General features: G+C 42.1%; 1 protein-coding gene across 8 annotated transcripts in view; it reads left to right on the top strand.

The window, feature by feature from the left end:
* The window catches only part of CSNK1G3 (casein kinase 1 gamma 3), a 276242-nt gene that overhangs the window by 97569 nt on the left and 156608 nt on the right, over positions 1 to 22065 (top strand). For 5 of the 8 annotated variants that reach the window (XM_033929001.1, XM_033928999.1, XM_033928997.1 and 2 more), the window contains exon 4: positions 19767 to 19836. In XM_033929001.1, the coding sequence (XP_033784892.1) occupies positions 19767 to 19836 (70 nt within the window). Of the gene's footprint in view, positions 1 to 3624; positions 3739 to 19766; positions 19837 to 22065 lie in introns of all 8 variants that reach the window. The other 3 variants (XM_033929004.1, XM_033929003.1, XM_033929002.1) reach the window with 1 other exon arrangement.

Genomic DNA, 22065 nt, shown 5'->3' with positions numbered 1-22065 from the left:
AAATGTAACTGCATCCTGAACTTAATAACTGGTTGCTCATCTTTGATTACAATTATTGCTGTTAAACATTTCCTATAATTTGATATCAGTTTTTCACATTACTGTTCAGGATATTTAGCCCAAAGAAAACTTCTTTGATTCAAACACATTAATTTCAGGTCCTGCCACAGTATCTCTATAGAGTTCAAGTCAGGATTTTGACTAAACCAATCCAAAACTTTGTTTTTCCTCAGCCATTCATAAGTAGACTCTGTTTTGTGTGGGTAATTGTGTTTTTGCATTGCCAAATTATAGTTCAGCTTCAGCTTGCAGACAGATGACTGGACATTTCCCTTACGAATTTTCTGGTACAGTGCATAATTCATGGTTCCTTCAATAATGACATTTTTTACATCCCGAGGCAACAGGGCATCCGCGTTCCATCACATTACCACTACCATGTTTGACTGACGATATGATGATCTTACTGTGAAATGCTGTATTTGCTTAATGTCAGAAATAATGGGACCAGTGTTGACTCATGGAATGTTATCCCAAACGCTGGAGGATCATCTGGACGTGCTTCTTGTAAATGAGAGAAATGCAAGGATGTTACTGTTGGGAGTTCCTTTCTGGCTTTTAATTTAGTCTTTACACTGCTTTGACCTTTTTGGAAAGGCAGTATAGCAAGTTTTTAAATAAAACAAACAATAGCAGTTAATTCCACCTTGCTACTTTCCTACGAATCCCATTTTTGCCCACTTTTTCTTATTGTGAAGTCATGAACACTGAACTTAGCTGAGGCTAGAGAAATCTGTAGCTCTTTGGATGATAATCTGGGATGTGTTTGGACGTCTGGATTTTGTTATGGCATATTAGCCTCTCCTGGGAAGATTCACCAGTGTTCCAAGTCTTCTCCATTTGGAGAAGTGGCCACCCCATGGTAGTTTGGTGGACTCCCAGAGTTTTAGCAATGGCTTTGTAATTCCTTCCAGACTAATATTACAGTAGAATCTCAGTTAATCAGTACTCGGTTAACCGGCACTCTCACCCAACTAGCAAAAAAAATCACCGGGGAAATAAGGCCCCAAAGTGGCAGTGGGTCCTGTGCTGCGAACCCCCCTCCCTCAAGCCCCAAAGCAGTAGAAGTAGCAGCAACCCTGAGCTGCGAACCCCACCTCCCTCCTGACCTGAAGCACTAACACAGCAGCAGTCCTAAGCCGCAAATCCTCCCACCCTCTTGCCCCGATGCACCAGCGTGACAGCGGTCCTGAGCCGTAAAGCCCCCTCCCTTTTTTAAACCTCGAAGTAGCAGAAGCAGGCAACCCCCTCGCTCCCTGGTCAGCAGAAGGGAGGGAGCGTGGGTGTTCGCTGCCTGCTTCTGCTGCTTTGGGGCTTGAAGGAGGGAGGAAGGCTTTGCAACTCAGAACTGCTGTTGCACTGTTGCTTCGGGTGGGAGGAAGGGAGGGGGAATTGAGATCTGTGTTAGACAAGGTTTCTACCACAGCACTTTCAATCAACCAGAAAAAAAAGTTATCAGGCAATTATCCACCAGTCCCCATAGGTGCTAGATAACTGAGATTCTACTGTACAACATCTTTTTATCTTCTCATCTCTTCTGGAATTTCCTTTGATTGTGGCTTAGCATTCTTGTAGAAACTTTGTGGTGACTACTTGATTCATGTGCTAGATTTTTCAGCTGAATCTAATTATCAATGAAATTTGGCCATTTGGTTGACGAGCAAGGGGGCAAGCACTTTTTCACATGCCTTATGAGTATTGGATAATTTTGATTTTTAAATGAAGCAATAATTTAAAAACTGTTGTATACTAGGTTGCCTTTATCTAATTACCGTATTTTTTGCTCCATAAGATGCACCCTAAACTTAGAGGAGGAAAACAAGAGAAAAAAATATTCTGAACCAAATTCTCCCTGCCAGGCTCTGCACCCAACCCCATACTCCTTGCCAGGCTTTGCACCCTGTCCCCCCTCCCTGCCAGGCTTTGTACCCTGCCCCCCCCTGGTGGTCTAGTGGTAGGCAGGGACAGGGCACAAATGTCAAGGCAGATGACTTTTTTAAAATATGCAATGTCACCTCAGTAAAACTATAGAAAAATAGACAAATATAGTTCAAAATATAGACAGCAGATATAAATTCACAAAACTGACATTTTGATCACTAAATTGAAAATAAAATAATTTTTCCTACCTTTGGTTGTCTGGTGATTTCTTTCTTTCCTTCCTCAGGCCCAACAATTGTCCCTTCCTTCCTTCCTTCCTCCTATGTTCCCTTCACTACCTTCCAGCCTTTGTTCTCCCCCCCCCCCCCCCACACTCAGGCCCAACAATTGTCTCTTCCTTCTTCCTATGTTCCCCTCACTGTCTTCCAGCCTTTGTCCTCTTCCCCCTCCCCCCCCCACTCAGGCCCAACAATTACTGGTATTCCTTCCTCCCTCCCTCCTATGTTTCCCTCACTGCCTTCCAGCCTTTGTCCTCTTCTGCCCCCCCAAGCCCACACACCCGCTGAATTCAATTGCCTCCTGCTGCTGCCGCTGTGAGGATACATCAACGAAGTAGCAGCGGCGGGGGGTTTGGACTCCTGGCTCAGCAGCGGGTCGAGGGAGCTGGCATGGAGCGAATTGCTGGGAAAGGTCAGGCGGGTGCAGCGATTGCATGCCCCCGGCCCAGAAGTCTTACCCCATGTCGGACTGAAGGTCCTCAATCTGACGTCAGAATTGATATCGGGGATAAGGCTTCTCGGCCGGCGGCATGCAATCGCTGCACCCGCCTGGCCTTTCCTGTACTCTACTTACGCGGGCAAGAGTGGTGGCAGGAGCAGCGGCAGTAGGCGGTGGTCGAAATAAAATAACAGCCATGGGGGAGGGGTGGGAGTTGTATTCGCTTCATGGGATGCACCCTTTTTTCCACCCACTTTTTTGGGGGAAAAAAGTGCATCCTATGGAGCGAAAAATATGGTATGTAAGTATCAGAGACCATTTAGTGTAATATGCAACAATAGGGGAACTTTTTTTATTTTTTTTTTTGCATCACTGTACCTGAATTCGATGTTCTATACCTTTAACTTGTCTGGACCTCCCTTTAACTCATGTTAGTAGAAGAGTCTATAAGTTTTACTCTTGAGACAACAAGAGGGTTAAGACTTACTTGCCCAGGATCAACGGTAGAATTTGGACCTTAGCTCTCCTTTTTTTCAGTCTTCTGCTCTTACTAATAGACTACACCTCCACTTCTGTAGATGGAGTTTACCATAATTTCAAATGTTTTGACAACTTTGTTTATTCCCCATAAAAATTTAAATTGCAGGTTACTCAACAATATCATTGTAAACCAGTGGAATCTAAAATAGACATTGCTCTCAAGTTCTGCATTCTTTTCCACTTCATAAACCATGTTCCTCTTGCACAGAGGTGGAGAATTTCACCCCTGAGATATATCTGATGAGGACGTGTGGTGGTTTCTTTTAGTTGTATGTAAAATTATGTGCATAAATTTGAGCTTAGATGCATAATGAATTTAAAAAAAAATTTTTAAAACAATAAAGCAAATTAGGGGCTGCTTGCCTCTGTTAGCCAAATCATTTCTTATGGTTTGACACATTTTTAATATTATTCATATTTTGACAGTTATGACTGGAGATAGGAGAGAAAGTCATAGCATTGATTGGGCAAGGCTTGTTTTGTGAAAACATTTCCAGCTCCGAAAATGAGAATATGGACATGCTGTTTACCAACTTTAAGGTGAGGAACTGGGCTACCAAACCTACAATAGAAGTCTGTTACATAGAAATATAAAGAAGATTGTGGATAAAGACCATATGGCCTCTCTAGTCTACCCATCCAAACCAACTACTAAACTCTATAAACCCTTCCTCTCCCTTTGAGATCCCCTCTGCTTCTTCCTTTTTCTTGAATCTGTATATAGTCCTCTAATTAGGTTCAGTATTGTGGATAAAATGCTGTAAAGACTTAAATGCCGAAAAACTGCTTTGAACTGTATATTGCTGTACTTAAGCCACATAAATATTTTAAGCCAATTGTAGATTTGTTGGCCAACTTATTCCTTACCATATGATGTACTGAGTTTCCAAATCTGAGCAATGCTGACAAATTATGAATGGTCATAGGTAATGTATTCACACCATTTATTGACAAAAATAGGAATCCAGGCAGTGTGAAAATCAGTCTATTGAATAAATTGGTTTCTGGTAATTACTTTTCATAAAGAGTAGCAAGTGTAAGGAAATTATTCAGTAACAGGGTTAGAACAGTTGATGACTTGACAGCTATAGGTTTTATTTGGATTAAATGTATCTTGCTGTGCAGCTTTTTTGCTTCCACTAGTTATCTGTGATCCACCAAGAATTGTAGATTGAAAGGACTATAAATTTCTTATTTATTTATTTAAGTTATTTATAAACCACCTATTAATTGTCTAAGCGGTTTACATTAATATACTTAGTCATTTGGCCTTGTCTGTCCCGGTAGGCTCACAATCTATCTAATGGAGGATTGAGTGCCCTGGGTCACAAGGAGCATCGTGGGCTTGAACCCAACCTCAGGGTGCTGAGGCTGTAGCTCTAACTATTAGGCCACTCCTTCCTCCTTAAGTAAATAATTCCAGGTAGGTAGTACAAATGGGCGATAACCTTTTCCAAACATCAAATTACTCTTTTTCCAGGCTGAGCTTTGTATAGAAGGGCCAATACCTGTGAGCATTTCATCACTTCTAGCTAGATTTTTGCCTGTTGAATAGCATGTTCTACATGGATTCCAAGAGATGCTTTCTCCTGGAGGTAGCAGCTACAGATCCTTTGTGATGTTAGTTAATAGGTGTAGCATGATATGGATCTCACATGTCCAAAATACTGAAAATATGTGTGACATAAATTTTCCTACAACTGAATAATGTATATATTATTATCCCAGGACAAGCAGGCAGGTATTCTCACTAGTGGGTGATGTCATCAGACAGAGCCCCGGTACGGACGTCTCACAAGCACGTGTTGCTTGTAGAAACTTAAAGTTTCTAGATGCCCGCACCGCGCATGCGCCTTCCTACCCGGAGATCCGGGCGTGTCTCCTCAGTTCTTTCTTTTCCGCGGAGCTGAGAAGTTCAACTTCTTCATGCGCTAGCTGAATTCAGTTAAATTTGCCTTCCTTGTCCGCGTTTTCGTTTTCGTTTCTTTTAATTACTTTAACAGTTCTTTTCTTTTTCAAAAAAAAAAAAAGGAGAAGATTATTTCCTCCGGCGGGTCGAACGGGCCGGCCACGTGGCTCAGGCCCACGGGCTTCGACCTCGCGGCAGAGATTTTCCGGCCTATGTCCCGGCCAATCACCGGTTTTAAAAAGTGCAGCAAGTGCCAACGCGCGATTTCACTCACGGACCCTCACTGGCGCTGTTTGCAGTGTTTGGGCCCTGACCACATCCCGAAATCGTGCGGGCCTTGCTCTACCCTTACGGCACGCTCATTCAAGCGGCCCTTACCCCCCCAAAACAAAATGTTTGTTATGACTTCTTCCCATGGACATGAGGTAATCATTATTACATAGAAACTTAGAAACATAAAAGCAGATGAAGGGCAAACGACCCATCCAGTCTGCCCATCCACAACATCCACTATCTCCTCCTCTCCTTAAGAGTTTCCACATGCGTGTCCCATGCTTTCTTGAATTGACGCAATCTTTGTCTCCACCACCTCTACCAGAAAACTATTCCACACATCTACCACCCTTTCTGTAAAAAAATATATTTCCTTACACCTGAGCCTATTGCTCTTAACTTCACCCTCTCATTCTGGAACTTCCTTTCAAATTAAAGAGATTTGCCTCATGCGCATTTATACCATGGAGGTATTTAAACTTCTCTATCATATCTCCTCTCTACCGCCTTTTCTCCAAAGTATACATATTGAGATCTTTGTCCCCACACATCTTATGATAAAGACCACCGACCATTTTAGTTGCCTTCCTCTGGACCGACTCCATCCTGTTTATATGTTTTTGAAGGTGTGGTCTCCAGAATTGTACACAATATTCTAAATGAGGTACCACCAGAGTCTCTTATACAGCGACATAAAATACCTCCTTTTTCCTACTGGCCATAACTCTTCTATGCACCCTACTATCCATTTAGCAAATTGCCTTTTCAACCTGTTTGGCCACCTTAAGATCATACTATCGCATCCAAGTCTCCCTCTTTCGTGCACAAAAGTTCTTCACCCGTAAACTGTACCATTCCCTTAGATTTTTGCAACCCAAATGCATGACCTTGTAGGTATCAAGTTTCAGACCATTTCTCTCAAGCTTCACAAGGTTCTTCCTCATGTTATCCACACCTTAACTGTATCCATGACATCCTGTTTGTCTTGTCTGTTTAGATTGTAAGCTCTTTTGAGCAGGCTCTTTCTTCTTTATGACTTTGTACAGCGCTGCATACGTCTGGGAGCGCTATAGAAATAATTATTAGTAGTATTGCAGATTTTGGTATCATTTGCAAAGAGGCAAATCTTACCTGACAGCCGTTCAGCAATATCGCTTACAAAAATATTAAAAGAACAAGCCTAAGAATCGAACCTTGAGACACACCACTTTTGACATCCTTTTCTTCAGAGAGTTATGACGCAATGACAGAATTCATCACCGTTCCCATCTTCGGATAACCGTGGGAAACAATCCCATGTCATTCTTTAGTGTCTATCTCAACCTCAGTCTTTCTACGCCAGCATTCTTCAATGCAAGGCTTGAGAGTCAGTGGTTTTGCCCATTCATACTCTGATTCTTCCCTCTCTCCTTAAAAAAGGACATGGAGATGGTTTCCCACGGTTATCTGCTGGGACGGGAACGGTGTCAAATTTTATCATCATATCATTCTCTACACCCGTCACCACTAACCTTTTGTCGCCTTCCACTCTACTAGTTCCTTATGCAGTCCGTCACTTTGGGGCCCATCCAGAGGGCACTTAGTTTATTTATTAGACACCTGTGTAGAACACTGTCAAAGGCTTTTTAAAAATCTAAATACAAGTCCTCGTCGACTTATGACCGCAATTGGTTCCGACTGACAGGTCGCAAGTTGATCTGGACGTAAGTCAGCCTATGTTAATACAGTATGTGTATCCCGCACAAAAATAAGGTGATACCCTCTTTTTATCAAACTAACTTAGTATTGTGCAGGATTGGTGGAGTTAAATAATTTATAAAACTAAGTATTTTTTACCCCTCCCCATGTACCTTTTCCCTGGTGGTCCAGCTGTGTATCCTGCACTGAGCCCCTCCTGCCGATGTCAGCGGTCAGAAGCCAGCAGTACACCCAGGCCGGCACGCGCAGGAGCAAGCTTTTGGAGCTCCTGCCTGGCCCTAAGCAGCTTTCTGAATGGCTGCCGCGAGAACCACAAGTCCCTTGAGAACTGTCAGCAGTGTTTCAGTGAGCAGCGCGGGGGGGGGGGGGGGCGAATTTCAAAAGCTCACTCCTGGGTGTGCCAGCCCGGGTGCGCTTCTGACCGCTGACATCGGCAGGGAAGGACTCAGTGTGGGATACACCGCTGGACCACCAGGGACAAGGTACGCAGGAAGGGGTAAAAAATAGTTAGTATGGGCTGGGATGGGAGACGGGGGAAACACATCGTAAAGTCGAACCGTCCTAAGTTGAAGAGGTTGTAAGTCGACGAGGACCTGTACTCCACATCTAGCGCATTTCTTCTACACTATTCTCTGGTCACCCAGTCAAAGAAATTGATCAGATTTGTCTGACAAGACCTGCCTCTAGTGAATCCATGTTGCCTCGGGTCCTGTAATCCACAGGATTCCATAAACATTACTATTCTCTATTTTAAAAGCATTTCCATTAATTTGCTTACCACAGAAGTCAGATTTGCTGGCCTGTAATTCCCTAATTTTTCCTTACTGCCACTTTTGTGGAGAGGGATCACATCCACCCTTCTTCAGTCCTCCGGTACTACTCCCAATTTTCTAGAGAAGTATTGAAAAAGTCAGCCTGTGGAGCTACCAGATCTTCTCCAAGTTCCTTCAGTACCCTCGGATATACACCATCTGGCTCCATCCTTTGTCCACCTTTAGTTTAACTAGCTCCTCACAAAGCAGCCTTCTGAAAATCAATCAGGGTCTACCACAGCTCCATCCCTACTTGCATTTGTCTTCCGAGATTCCACTCCTGGTGCTTCAGCTGTGAACCCAGAACAGAGATATTTGTTAAACAATTCAGCCTTAACAGCTTCTACATATTTCTCCCCTTCACCTTTGAGTCTATCAATGCCATTTCTTCACTTCTTCCTATCACTAATATACCTAAATATGTCTTGTCCCCTGGTTTACTGTGTCGGCTATTTTTTCTTCCATTTACATCTTTGCTTTCCTGACTATTCGACCAACCTCTCAACTTTTCCAAATATTTTAACCTGTCTTCCTCCAACCTCTCAACTTTTCCAGATATTTAAGCCTGTCTTCCTCTTTCTGCGATCTTTTTTAGTTTGAAAGCTAACCTCTTTTCCCTTACCTTTTCATCAACTACTTTTGAGAACCAAATCAGCCTTCTTTTCCTCTTACTTTTACTTACTTTCCTTACAATCACTTTTTTCAGTTTTTCCCACTGCTTTCCTACTTCCAGATGTTCCCATTCAGGCAATAATTCCTTGACATAAGCCCACGTCTGAACAAAGTTACTTTTTTAGTCTAGAACTTTTGAATGGGCCGTCTCTATACCTGTCTTAATATTAAACCACACCATGCAGTGATTACTGGATGCCAAGTGATAACCCACTGTAACATCAGAAACACTTTCCCCATTTGTCAGTACAGAGTAGAATCCCAGTTAACAGGTACTCAACTAACCAGCAATCTAAACTAACTAGCAGAAAAATTGCTGACAAAAAAAAATTGTCTCCTTCGCTCCTCACCCGACAACCTCTAAAGTCGTGTGCTCCAGACCCAACAACCCTCCTCCCTCCCATCAGCGGCAGCCGCAAATCTCCATCCCTCTAGCCTCAGAAGCAGCAGCGGCAGCCACAATCTCCCTTCCTCCAACTACTAAAGCAGCAGCAGCAGCTGGTCCTGACACACCCCTCCCTCCGGCCTCTGAAGCAGCAGGTAGCCAGTGCTAACAATTCCTTCCCTCCCTATGGCCCCCGAAGCAGCAGTTCCTGTACTGATACCCCACCCTCCCTCCCCTAGTTAACTGAAGCAGTAGCGGCAGCCGATGAACAGAGGCAGTGCCGTAAATAAGCTGCTTCTAGCTAGCCCTGGCAGGGCCTTTCCTCTGATGTGTTACTTCCGACATGGCAGAGGAAAGAAGCAGCCTGTTTATGGCACTCTCTTTGTTCACCAGCTGCTGCTAATGCTTTGGATAAGGGAGGGAGGGGGGTATTGTCAGGACTGGCTGCCGTTGCTTCTTTGGGGACTAGAGGGAGGGAGGAAGATTTGTGGCTGCCGTTGATGCTCCAGGAGAGCTGCAGGCAAGTAAGTGGGGCCAGACCTGCGCTGAGGGAGACCCGGCAGGGTTGGACCAAAAGTGGAGGGAAGTGGGGGGGGAGGGACAAGGTTGCTGGACCTGCAGGGTGAAGGGCATGGGAGGGGAGCTGGATGGATGCTGGAACCATAGGGTGGGGTGGGGGGTGGAACGAAAGTGACCTAGACCAGAATGGAGGGTGGGAAGGAAGGAACAAATGCTGGACCTACAAGTGGGGGTGGGGGATGAGAGAGAGGGACCAGAAAGAGGAGGTGGGCAGGGAGATAAAACTGCAGTTGGAATGAAAGAGAGAATGGAGGAGGCTTGAATCTGAGAGGGAAAAGGCAGGAAAGGAATTTCAGGCCTTAGGATAGGGGAATTCTTTGCTTTTATTTACTGCATTTCAATATTAATATCAAAGTCAATACTGAGTTTATGGTATGGTATAGGCTATAGTATTAGTTAGGTTTGTTATTAATGGTAACTTAAGCAACCAGGAATTACATTTATACCACATCTACCAATCCCCATGGGTGCCGGATAACCGAGTCTAAGTCCAGTACTAAGTCCAGTATTGCCCCATCCTGCATGGGTTCCATTACCAACTGCGGATGGCCACTAGGATGATCTCGGGGCTCAAGGGTCTCTCGTACGAAGAAAGACTAAACAAATTGCAGCTCTACACTCTAGAGGAGCGCAGGGAGAGGGGAGACATGATTGAGACATTTAAATACATCACGGGACGTGTCGAGGTGGAAGAAGACATCTTCTTTCTCAGGGGACCCTCGGTCACAAGGGGACATCCATTCAAACTCAGAGGAGGGAAATTCGATAGTGACATAAGGAAGTATTTCTTCACAGAAAGGGTTGTAGATCACTGGAACAAGCTTCCAGAGCAGGTGATCAAGGCCACCAGCGTTATTGACTTTAAGAATAAATGGGATGCCCTAGTAGGATCCTTACGAGGGTCGAGTTAAGGAACTAGGTCATTAGTACTCAGACTTAATGGGGTGGGTCAGTAGAGTGGGCAGACTTGATGGGCTATAGCCCTTTTCTGCCGTCATCTTTCTATGTTTCTATGCTGGAACAGTTCTCCTGCAATAGGGATACCCCAATCAACATCTGGCATGTTAAAATCACCTATTAGTATTCAGCTATATTCTGAATGTCTACTATTAAATCTCTTTCCACTTCTGCCTGTGAAGGAGGCCTGTATATTACACCAATGTAAATACATTTTCCATTCTCTCTTTCAAGACTGACCCACAGTGCCTCTTTCTTACCCTGCAGATCCTGCAATTGTGTGGCTTTAATGTGATCTTTAGCAACAAACCTCTTGCACATGTAGGTACAAGAATAAGTAGAGTTGATGAAATGAATGCTACCAGGTTTATTATAAACATCAAACATAAAATATTAATACAATCAAATGCAACAGATAATGTCAAACAAAAATCAAATAGTCTCTGATAAATGATGGTCCATATGGCAAATGGCCAAAGCTTGTGTTTGGGATACAACCAAAGAGTCCCAAAATGTTGCTGGTCTATAAGGCAATAATGCCTGTATTTGCCAAAATGGTCCTGGGGTGCAGAAAACCAAATATGAAAGTATTCATCTTGCCTCAGCTACAAATTGTGCATTTTTTAAATTTAGTCCCAATATTGTGGAATAGTCTATCTGTGGAATTGAGGAAGGAAGAATCATTTAAAAAAACAACAACAATTAAAGCATATTTTTTTCAATTGGCCTTTTTAAATGGATGAGATCGAACCAGGACTGCAGTCTGCATTTACATTTGCATTTATATATTTCTAAAGTAAGGGCTAGCGGTTTTAACGCACGCACCGGATTAGCTCACGCTAGCTGAAAATCTACCACCTGCTCAAAAGGAGGCTGTTGCGGCTAGCGCACGCGGCAATTTAGCGTGCATTGTTCTACGCGTTAAGGCCCTAGCGCGGCTTTGTAAAAGGAGCCCTAAACTGGTATTAATAATTTTTAATTTTATTATATATTAGAAATTTTGGGCTTTTTTTTCTCTTTTTCTTTCCTATTTTAAAATGGAGTTCCTTTTATATATTTGAAAAAGTTACATTGTAAACCGCTTTGAACCTTTTTGGCTGTATATGCGGTATATAAAGATTTTAATAAACATAAACATACTCTGTGGTGGTGATATGAGGCTGAGATGTAGGTAGGACCCTACATGGTTTGTGTTTTGGCGTGTGAGAATGCCTTCATCAGGGGTCCTGTAAAGAGAGATCTATATGCATATAGAGGGCTGAAAGGAGAAAGTGAAACATGCCTGCCCTGATAAGGGCAATGTTATATTTATTGTGCAAGGGCACTTATATTGGCATTTTAAAGTGATACCAAGGTATGTTATACCAAGGAAAGACTTGGCATGCACATAAAAGAAGTGAAAAAGAATATGAGAGAGGAATGAGTGAGTATAGAGCTTTGGATTGTGCCATAATTTGGATTTTTAGGTCATAAGCCATGCACATGAAAGTGTAGGATATGAAGGGGTGTTGGAGGACATAGAGAGTGAGACCAAACCATCCTGGAGTGTTGTGTGAAAATGTGAATGTTAAGTTGTATGAATATACCATTGTTGAAAGAGAAATGAGCCTGAGACATACATAGCACTACAAGTAAAGAAGAAAATAAAATCAGCATAAAATGTAACAACTTTAAAATAAAAAGTGTCAAAAAATGAATGTAAAAAAAATGAACACCCTTACTCAGTTTGTGGGGATAGATAAGCAGAAGCCTTTAGAAGTATGCTTTAGATTAACTTGGGGGATGGGGGGGTGGGAGGGGGAGAGGTGAGAGGGCAAGAAGCCTGAAAGATATTTGAGGGGGAACAGGGCTCACCTTAGGCATTTAATACTCTTGTACTGGCCTTGACTTAGTAAATTCTTTACAGCCTTGGAAAAATATTAACAGTGGCATTCAGTGGGTTATATTTTTGTAGTCTAGTGGTTTGAGAGATTTTCCATGTTTCAGCTGCGTTTTCTTAGGAAGTACAACAGTAAAATCAAAACACCTATGTATGTATGTATATATAAATGGCTTGAACTTGTTTACAACTTTCAAATGCATCAAAAACAGGAAGAATCAATCTTGTGCCAGTCTCTTCATGACTTCCCTGAGAATATGGAGGAGGTCTTCGGAATAATATTCATTTGTTCTTTTATTTCTTTATTTTAGTGAAAACAATCTGCCATTCCAGTGCTGCAGGGAGTGTTTCATGCACCGGAACTTCACACATCTGTATCATTCAGCCACCACCTGTCTCACATTAAGCAACCAAGTGAATTTGATATATCATCTATCAGTTACTTACATGATTTAAAATAAAATAAGAGTTAACAATAGCTTAAAAAAACACCAAAATAACATAATAAATTAAGCTATGTTAAATTATCTGTAAACAGAGTTGTAAAATTAACTTTAAAACTAGTTACTAGGAAACTGAAGAAGTGGGAATGAAAAGAAACAAGGCTCCATTGCTGTGTATCGGGCAGGCAGTACTCTGCCTGTTAACCCCACTACCGAAGCTAATGCTGAGAGAACACATCTTACGATGCAAAGGCCAACCTCTCATAAGACCTGTACAAGTGTCTGTGCCTCTCTCCAATCTTGTAAACAGTCGCATAAAAAGGCGAAAGTAAAAATTTGTGAACTAAAAACTCTCACTGCAATTTGTAATCTTGATTATAATGTCAGATAATTTCAAAATTTCTGCTTGATTCTATCCTTCCAACTCCTGAGGCAAATTAGAAAAGATCTTCTAGAAAGAGGCTGGATGTAGTTGATATAGTTCCAAGAGTATTATACAATATATATATATTTTACTGTACTTCATAATGGTTTTCTATTATATTTTTGGAGGCATGTTGATGCCCTTTCTTGATACAGGTTTCTATATTTATGCCATAAATAGTCATCCAGATACCAAAAAGGTTTAACAATAGGGAGAAAATATTGGTAAAAAACTAACTGATATGATTGGCCACCATGAGAACGGGCTACTGGGCTTGATGGACCATTGGTCTGGCCCAGTAAGGCTATTCTTATGTTCTTAAATTAAATTGCATATTAAATGGACCCTTTTACAAAGCCGTGATAGCAATGCTACTTTGGTAAATGCACCAAAGCCCAATGAGTGAAAAATGCTCAGTTAGTGTTGTCACTCACAAACTGGTTAGATGACTTCAATATACTGTATATCACCACACTTGTCATATTGCTAATGCAGCAAAGGATCCAAATGTAATCATTCTATATGTGCAATATAAAAAAAAATATAATATTTATCTTTAGAAGAAAAGCTCACTATAGGCAAAATAATTATCAATACAACATAAATCTTTATTTATATACTGCAAAAGCCTTTCGGTTCTACAAAAGAGGTGAGGCTGACCAAAGTCGGCGAACTACAGCATAAATTGGTAGGCAGGTAACAAAGGAATTTACAATATGGTAATAAGCAGATCTTTACAAAGAGGAGGGATTTAGAAAGAGGTAGAGATGACCAATGTTATTGAGTTACAACATAGATTGGAAGGAGCAATAATAATGGTCTGATCCAAAAGCGGCAATTCTTATGTTCTTAGGAGTCCTAGGAAAGACTGCCGAATTTGGAGAAGAGGAGTGTTTTAAGAGCCTTCTAAAGTGCCTATAAGCGGTTGATGCTCTGACAAGTTGGTTCCATTCTGAGTCTCTGAAAGTGGCTTGATAAGAGTCTGTTGATGAATCTTTCTGAGTGTAGCCTTTGAGGAGAAGGTGAAGAATGATTGACACGTCCAGGTCCAATGAATAGGAACTGATTGGTAACCTTGCAGTTCTAAGCGGATTATTCTGTAATCCGCTTAGAACTGCAAGGTACAGGCGGAATAGAAGTCACTAATGTAATGTAATGTAATGTAATGTAGATCAATAATGCTTTTGTAAAAGAGACAGCTGAGTTTGAAGAGCACTCGGCCCTCTTTCGTTAGCCAGTTCAGTTTTTGATAGAATGTAGTTGAATTTTTTTAGATTGAAGATGAGCCTCACTGCAGTATTTTGGATGGCACTTAGGCCCAAATTCTGTAACCACCGCCTAAAGTTAGGCACCTATTTTGGAGGCGCCCACTTAAATAGGTGCCTATCTAAATTGAATAACAAGCTCAATTAAGCTTTTTAATCAGCACTGATTGAAACATAGGTGCCTATCAAGAAAGCGCGATTCTGTAACAAGGCGCCTTAAAAAATTTAGGCGGCCTTAAAAAAAATAGGCACTATGCATGTTGGGCGTGGCTACATGTTAGGCACCTTGTTGCAGAATCACTACTCTTAAGGGTGCTTAAGCGTCAGCTAGGCGCCTAACTTTTAGTTGTACCTAGAGCTGGCCTATTTCTTGGGTACCTCCAAAATAGGTTCCACTCAGCGTGATTCATTAAACAGCACCCAATTTTACTTAAATTGCACTGAACAGTGCCTAATTAGGTACCCAACTTTTGGGCTTCTTATAGAATTTGTCCTTTAGTCTCTGGAAATGTTTGTGTAATCCTGCTAAGTAGACAGTGTTACAGTAGACTAGGATGCTTATGACTAGTGCTCAGACTAGGAGTTGGAATGGCGCCAGTTCAGTATTTTCTTATGGATCTAAGTTTCCAGAGTGTGTTGAAACTTTTGCGTACAACATGGTCCACTTGGGCTGACATGGATAGTTGTTTGTCTAGATGTACACCCAGGATTTTGATTGTAGAGGAAATAGGGAAGTTGTTTCCTTTTAGGTTTAGGGAGTTCGCTGTAAAGTTAGTGGTTGTGGTTATGAAGAATTTTTTTTTTTCGGTATTCACTTTTAATTTGAAGTGGGCCATCCAATCTTCTATGGTGGATAGGATAGGGTCAATTCTATGTGTCTCTGAGCGTCAGGCAGGTAACAGGGAGGACAATCATGGTGTCGTCAGCATAGCTATAGTGGGAGATGTTTTGTCTGCTTAGACGGTCTCCTAGGGAGGCTAGGTAGACATTGTGCATGGCTTGTGCATGCTGCACGTGGCTGACCGGAACTAGAACCAGGTCAGCAGCATGCAACATGTAAGAGCCGCTGTGCGCTGTCCCAGCAAACAAGTGCTGCTGCGCTGAACAAAAGGAGCAGCCAAGCCGGAAGGAAGATTGGCACGCGCTTGCAGGGGACACTGATCGGCTTCAGCAGAGGCTGGACAGTGCTGAACAAATAAGGGAGAGAAGCTGGATGGCCCTAAACAAGTAAGGGAGAAAATGGTGGAGGGGGAGAGGGAGAGGAGCGCGTTGGGACATGAGAGGGGCATGAATTTGGGGTAAAGGTTGGAAGGCAGGGAGGGGGAGACATGAACTTGGGACACAGAAGGCAGGGTGGAGGCATGAACTTGGAACATAAGGGAGGGGATAAAAAGGGAGAATTGTTGGGGATGAGTGTGTAAGTGAGAGGGAAAGATGGTGCACATGTGGAAAGGAAGAAAGAGGAAAATTATTGGGCATAAAGAGAGATAGAAGAGTGAGGAAGAGATACATGGGGAAGAGAAATTTTGGATATGGTGGTGGAGAGAACAGAGGGACAGATTGAAAAGGATGCAAGGGGGAGAAATGTTGGACATAGTGATGGAGGGAGAGGTGTGGCATGGTGCTGGAGAGGGGTGATAGAAGGAGAAATGTAGGGCATGCGGCTGGTGGTCAATAGTGAAAAATGCACATGATCCGGGGGATGAGAGAGGGAAAAATGTTGTATATGCCAGTAGAGGGAGTGGGAGAGATGCACCATGAATCTTTCTCTCTTTCCCCACTTCCTGTACATGGGATGGAGACGGGGACCGAGCTGCAGGGATGGGGCGGAGACGTTTTTTTAAAATTTCAGTCTTAGTAGTTTGCCAGTCCACAAAATAATTATTTTATTCCCGCCGGTCCATAGGTGTAAAAAGGTTGAAGAACACTGGCATACACCAACTCTACTACTCTTTATTGAGTGAGTTTTAGAAAAAGCTATCACCACATCAGACAGACTCGATAACTCTATTCTCATTTATAGAACATGCAGATTTTCCTCTGCATGCAAGGCAAGCTGCTGTGCTAAATGGAGTTTTGTGTTGCTAGGTTTTGAATCCAATTGATAAGAGCATCTCTGATAAGGTACTATAGAATAACTTGTCACTTAGACATTACTAAATCTGTCAGCTGCCATCATATCTACTCTAGGACTTATGTATTTATTATTGTCCATCCCACATCTTGGATTGCTATAATTTTAGGGATAAATCGTCCTCTCTATAGATGCTATCCTCAATGGTAATACAGCATAACAGGTGGAATGCATAACAGATCCATACTATAAGACTGACTTTTCTCTTCATGGTAGTAATTTTGGAAGTATTGCTATCATAGTAACAAGTATGTAGATTTCAATTAGGCAGTTTTGGCTTATGGGAGAGGTATTGGTTTCTACATAAAAAAAATTCACATATGAAACGAGCTTTCTGTCTTCCTCATATGACAAAGTGCTTTCTATGAACAGAAATGCATCTTGGATTCTATTTTAAAAATTGTATAATTTAATGCTGGATGTTGTCTTTCATAAAATGTCTTTATGTTACAATTAGAAATTATTTGAAGGGTGTGACTGATCGGCAATGCTGTCCTACTATAGTTATAGAAGTGGTGTGATGGTCTCTCCTTTTTTGCTCACAACTTTGTCAGTATTGCTGAGATTAGAACAATCTCTAGAAATAATTTGGCTGGCACATTTGCAGCTGGCTTCAATTAGTTGTGTTGGGTGGGTAAAGCAATATCTAAATAAACAACAAAAAACATTTTAACATTTATTTCTGTTGTAGCATTTCATCCATTCAGCATAGATATCGCTTTTCTTATATCTGGTAGCCCAGTTCTTTACCTTAATTTTGGATCATTAATTTTAGATCTATGACTGTTTTGACAAGTATGGCCTTACCTATACCATTTAGTAACTTTGATGTTAATCTTTAGTGTTGCTTTTGAGCATATCATCCATTCATAGTCTGATTATACAACTGATCTAGTTTTGGTGACACTTTTTAACAGATCAAGATAGCTTTTTTTCCCATTAAATGTATTTCTATATAGAATATAGAACAGTAAATAGAAGAGTGGCTGCTCTAAGTCCCACTTTAAAAAAAAAATTATCCCAAACAATTAAGTACCCTCTGTACTTGCCTATCCAGTACACATGATAAGAGACTCTTCAGGTTTCACTTTTGTCATATATATACTGTGTGTATATTTGTATATATATATATGTGTGTGTGTTTGTATGCACTTTTTTAGGAAATGTCAGGTTTCTTGTAAAGCTCTTTTTTTTGTTTAGAGAGGGGGAGGTTAATTATTAGGCTGAGGGCTTTGTTCCTTAATTACTAGACCTAATATTTAAAAGATCTATTCTCTTAGCTTTTGAGAATTATGATCCTGAATTGACCTATTTGAAAATGAGACTAGGACTGAGTACTTGAATCATACTCAGAATCTCACTACTCTTAAATTTAGGAGTATAAAAAGTGGCTGGCAAGAGGGGCAGATTTAGGGTGGCAAAGAAAGCTTAGCACTGATTTTTATTTTTAGCCCCTAGGCCAGTGGTTCCCAAAAGCTTTCTTGGGGAAACCCTAGCCAGTCAGATTTACAGGATACTTGCATAAATATTAACGAGTTAGATTTGCATGCAGTGGAGTCAGTGTATGCTTGTCTAACTCATGGATATTCATTGCAGGTATCAAAACTTGACTGGCTAGGGTTTACCCAGGACAGGTTTGCACACCACTCTCATAGGCTCATAAATTAGTTATATAAATCTAGGCAAAGAAATGTATTCCTAAATTTATAAACGTTACTTTTAAACCCTAAATTTAAGTTGATTTTTCAGCTGAAAATAGGGTACAAATTTAGGAGCTCAACTTTTTTTTTCTTTTTTTTTTTTTGGGGGGGGGGGAACACTGCCTACTGATGTGCCACATGTGGGGAAGAAAAATAAGGGTGAATGGCCCTCGATATTGGCTCAGAGGGGTCTCTTCCTGAAATTAATATAACCTTTTAGCATTCCTTTCTGTGTTCTTTGTACTTGCACAGTCATACACAGTCAAAGGGCTCCTTTTACGAAGCCGCGTTAGTGGTTTAACACGCGTAATAGCGTGCGCTAATTTTCCGGCCGCGCTAGCCGCTACCACCTCCTCTTGAGTAGACAGTAGTTTTTCGGTTATCGCGGGGGTTGCGCGCTAAAAAGGTGCATGTGATAAAGCCACTAACGCGGCTTCATAAAAGGAGCCCAAAGTTTCTGAAAATGACTGTTTTAGGTAAATTGCACATATATATTTTGAAGTGTTGTCACTCTTGTTTAAAATTGGCAATACACAGAAATGAAATGTGGTATTAAATTTTGTCTTTAATTACTTGAGGGGATCTTTTACTAAGCTGCGGTAAAAACAGGTTTTTCCTATGCACTAAGGCAATTTCCACTGAGCAATAAAAATGCTTTTTTTTCTTCCTATTTTTAGCTTTAATGGCCATGTATTAATGGTGCTATTAGCATATGACCATATTTAAATATTACTGTGGGAGCACTTACTGTCTCCTGTTTTGTAGCTGGCGAGGGCTCCTGCATTTTGTGCACTAACCAATTTGCTTACAATACTGTAATTTAGATGTGCCAGCTGATTATTACAGGAGTGCCCACTCTACCCCAACCGTCTAAAAATTTTTTTTAGTGTGCAGTTAATGCACATAGCTTGCAACATTACCACAAAACGCCTGTATCCTGCGATGCTTTATTTTTTACTGCGTTAGTCATAGTTAGCACCTAACTCAGCCTACTAAAAGGGCCCCTGAATTTGGTATGTTGAAAAGTATGAACTTTGCTTGTCTTTTATTTATCACATCTGTTTGAAAGATGGAGGGAGTTAATGCCACATAATTAACCATTTTATGGGTCTAGAAAATTGTTTGAAAAGCATTGTTCTCCCCAGGACCTTTTGAATGGGTGCATCACCCAGCTGATGTTATTGTCCATCCTGCTAATTTAATAGAAGTGTATAATAATAATAATAATAATAATTTTATTCTTATATACCACCAAAGTCACTATACAGTGCCCCCTGCCCCCACTGAGCTGCTCCTTCATACCACTTAGCTGGCAAAATTTCTAGGGAGAACGTGAAAAGAACTTTGATTTGAGATGTTTTGAATTTTAAAAAATTAAAATCTTTTTTTGGGGTGATTTGATTTTTAATTTCAAAATTCTTTTGTTGCTTTACATCAGGAACCAGTGAAGTCTAGAGCACCACAGCTACACCTGGAATACAGATTCTACAAGCAGTTAGCATCTGCAGGTGAAACCTATCCTTTCTTTGGTACTGTAATTTTATAAGAAGTTGGTCCATGTGTTAAGCATTTGTTATTTATAAAACAAATATTGCAACAAAATATAACAGATCTTTATATTATGAAAACTACTTTACATATAACTATCTGAAATTCAAACACAATTACCGAATATAGGCGAATATAAGCTGTGATTTTTGAGCCATAAAAATGGTCCAAAAATGGGGTCTTGGCTTATATTCAGATTGGCGCCTACCCATCTCCCTGCTGGACCTGTTGCAGGCCTCCACCAGGCCTGTCGTAAGACCTGGTGGGCTAGGACAGGAGGGATCCCTCCTACCTCCTGTCCCAGACAACTCAAAAAACTTTTGCCCAGTTTCCTGCCTCCCCCCGCATACCTTTAAAATCCCAGGTGGTCTGGCGGTAGGCTGGGGCAGTAGAGAACTCACGGCAGCCAATCACTAGGGCTCTCCATGGGGCAGGAGTGCAGGAAAGCTGCTTCTACTCCGGTTCACTGCTCAGCCACCGGGGATTGTAAAAGGTACTTGGAAAAGGCAGGAGGGAGGTAAAGGAAGGCACAGTCAGCTGAGACAGGAGACAGAAGGGATCCCTCCTGTCCCGATCCACCGCTGGACCACCAGGGATGTTAAAGGTACGCGGGGGAAGCGGGAGGCTAGGTAAACGTTTTTTGAGTTGGCCAGGACAGGAGACGAGAGGGATCCCTCCTGTCCCAGCTCACCGCTGTCCTAGCAGGTCTTACGGCAGGCCTTCAGAGGCCTGCAAGGTATCTGGAGGGAGGGAGGCAGAGGATACAGGGCAGGGAGAGAAGAAGGGGGGACAGGGTGCAGAGCCAGGCATGGAGGGAGGGGGGCTGAATGCAGAGTCAGGGAGGGAGCTGGGTGCAGAGACTGGCAAGGGCAGGAAGGAAATATAAGAATAGACTTACTGAGCCAGACCAATGGTCCATCAATCCCAGTAGCCCGTTCTCATGGTGGTCAAATCCAGGTCCCTAGTACCTGGCCAAAACCCAAGGAGTAGCAACATTCCATGCTACTGATCCAGGGCAAGCAGTGGCTCCCCCCATGTCTTTCTCAATAACAGACTATGGACTCTTCCTCCAGGAAACTGTCCAAACTTTTCTTAAAACCAGCTATGCTATTCGCTCTTACTACAACCTCTGGCAGTGCGTTCCAGAACTTAACTATTCTCTGAGTGAAAAAAGGGAGGCTGGGTGCAGAACCTGGCAGGGAGGGAGGGGGGGGCTGGATGCAGAGCCAGGCAGGGTACTTGAATATTAACAACCCTCCCCCCTACCGGTTTATATTCGAGTCAACCTTGTTTTCCTCATTTTGGTTGGGGGGAGGGAAAGTTACCTCTGTATATATTCGGGTTGGCTTATATTCAGGTGTATAAAGTATATATTAACTGGTTGTGAGGGCAGACTAAAAATGATCTGTATAGTGGTGACATTCAGCCACTGTACGGATAGGTTACACATTTAGTTTAGGCCTACTGAATGGTATACCCAGATAGATAGTACTGGTGCAGTCACTACACTGTCGGCATATTTAGTGCTACTAATTATATGGATTTAGTTAAATACTGGTGCTGGCACTTAACTTCAGTTGATGACCATCCTATCTCAATTTTGACCCCAAAATTTGCTTTTTCTATGTAAGCAAGTAATTTCAAACTGCAATATTTATTAAACATTTATTCTCTCTCTTGGCATTATTTTTTCTGTAACGCATTTGATTAATTTTTAATGGATATAGGTTTATTTACTTCTTAGAAAACAGCTTAAGGCTTGTTTATTTTGTCAGGCCTATGATTAATATTTGTAGTTTAGTTGTTTTATATTTTAAAATTTTATGTTAGTACAGTGGTACCTTGGATAACGAGCATAATCCGTTCCAGGAGCATGCTCGTAATCCAAAATGCTCGTTTATCAAAGTGAGTTTCCCCATAAGAAATAATGGAAACTCGCTTTGATACGTTCCCACCCCCCAAGGCCAGCGGCGCTGCTCTATCCCCCCCCATGAGAACCGGCATTGCTCCCCTGAAGGCCCCCCCTGCGATCCGGCACCCTCCCCTCCCCGCGATCCGGCACCCCCCCAGCGATCCGGCACCCTCCACCCCGCAATCCGGCACCCTCACGCCACGATCAGGCACCCCCCTGCTGCTGCTTATTGTCATCTGGGCACCGGCACCGCCATGTCCTGTGCGTTGGTGCCTGT

Source organism: Geotrypetes seraphini, chromosome 1, assembly GCF_902459505.1.
Source record: "Geotrypetes seraphini chromosome 1, aGeoSer1.1, whole genome shotgun sequence".
NCBI lineage: Eukaryota > Metazoa > Chordata > Amphibia > Gymnophiona > Dermophiidae > Geotrypetes > Geotrypetes seraphini.
This window is presented reverse-complemented; position numbering and strand designations above follow the sequence as displayed.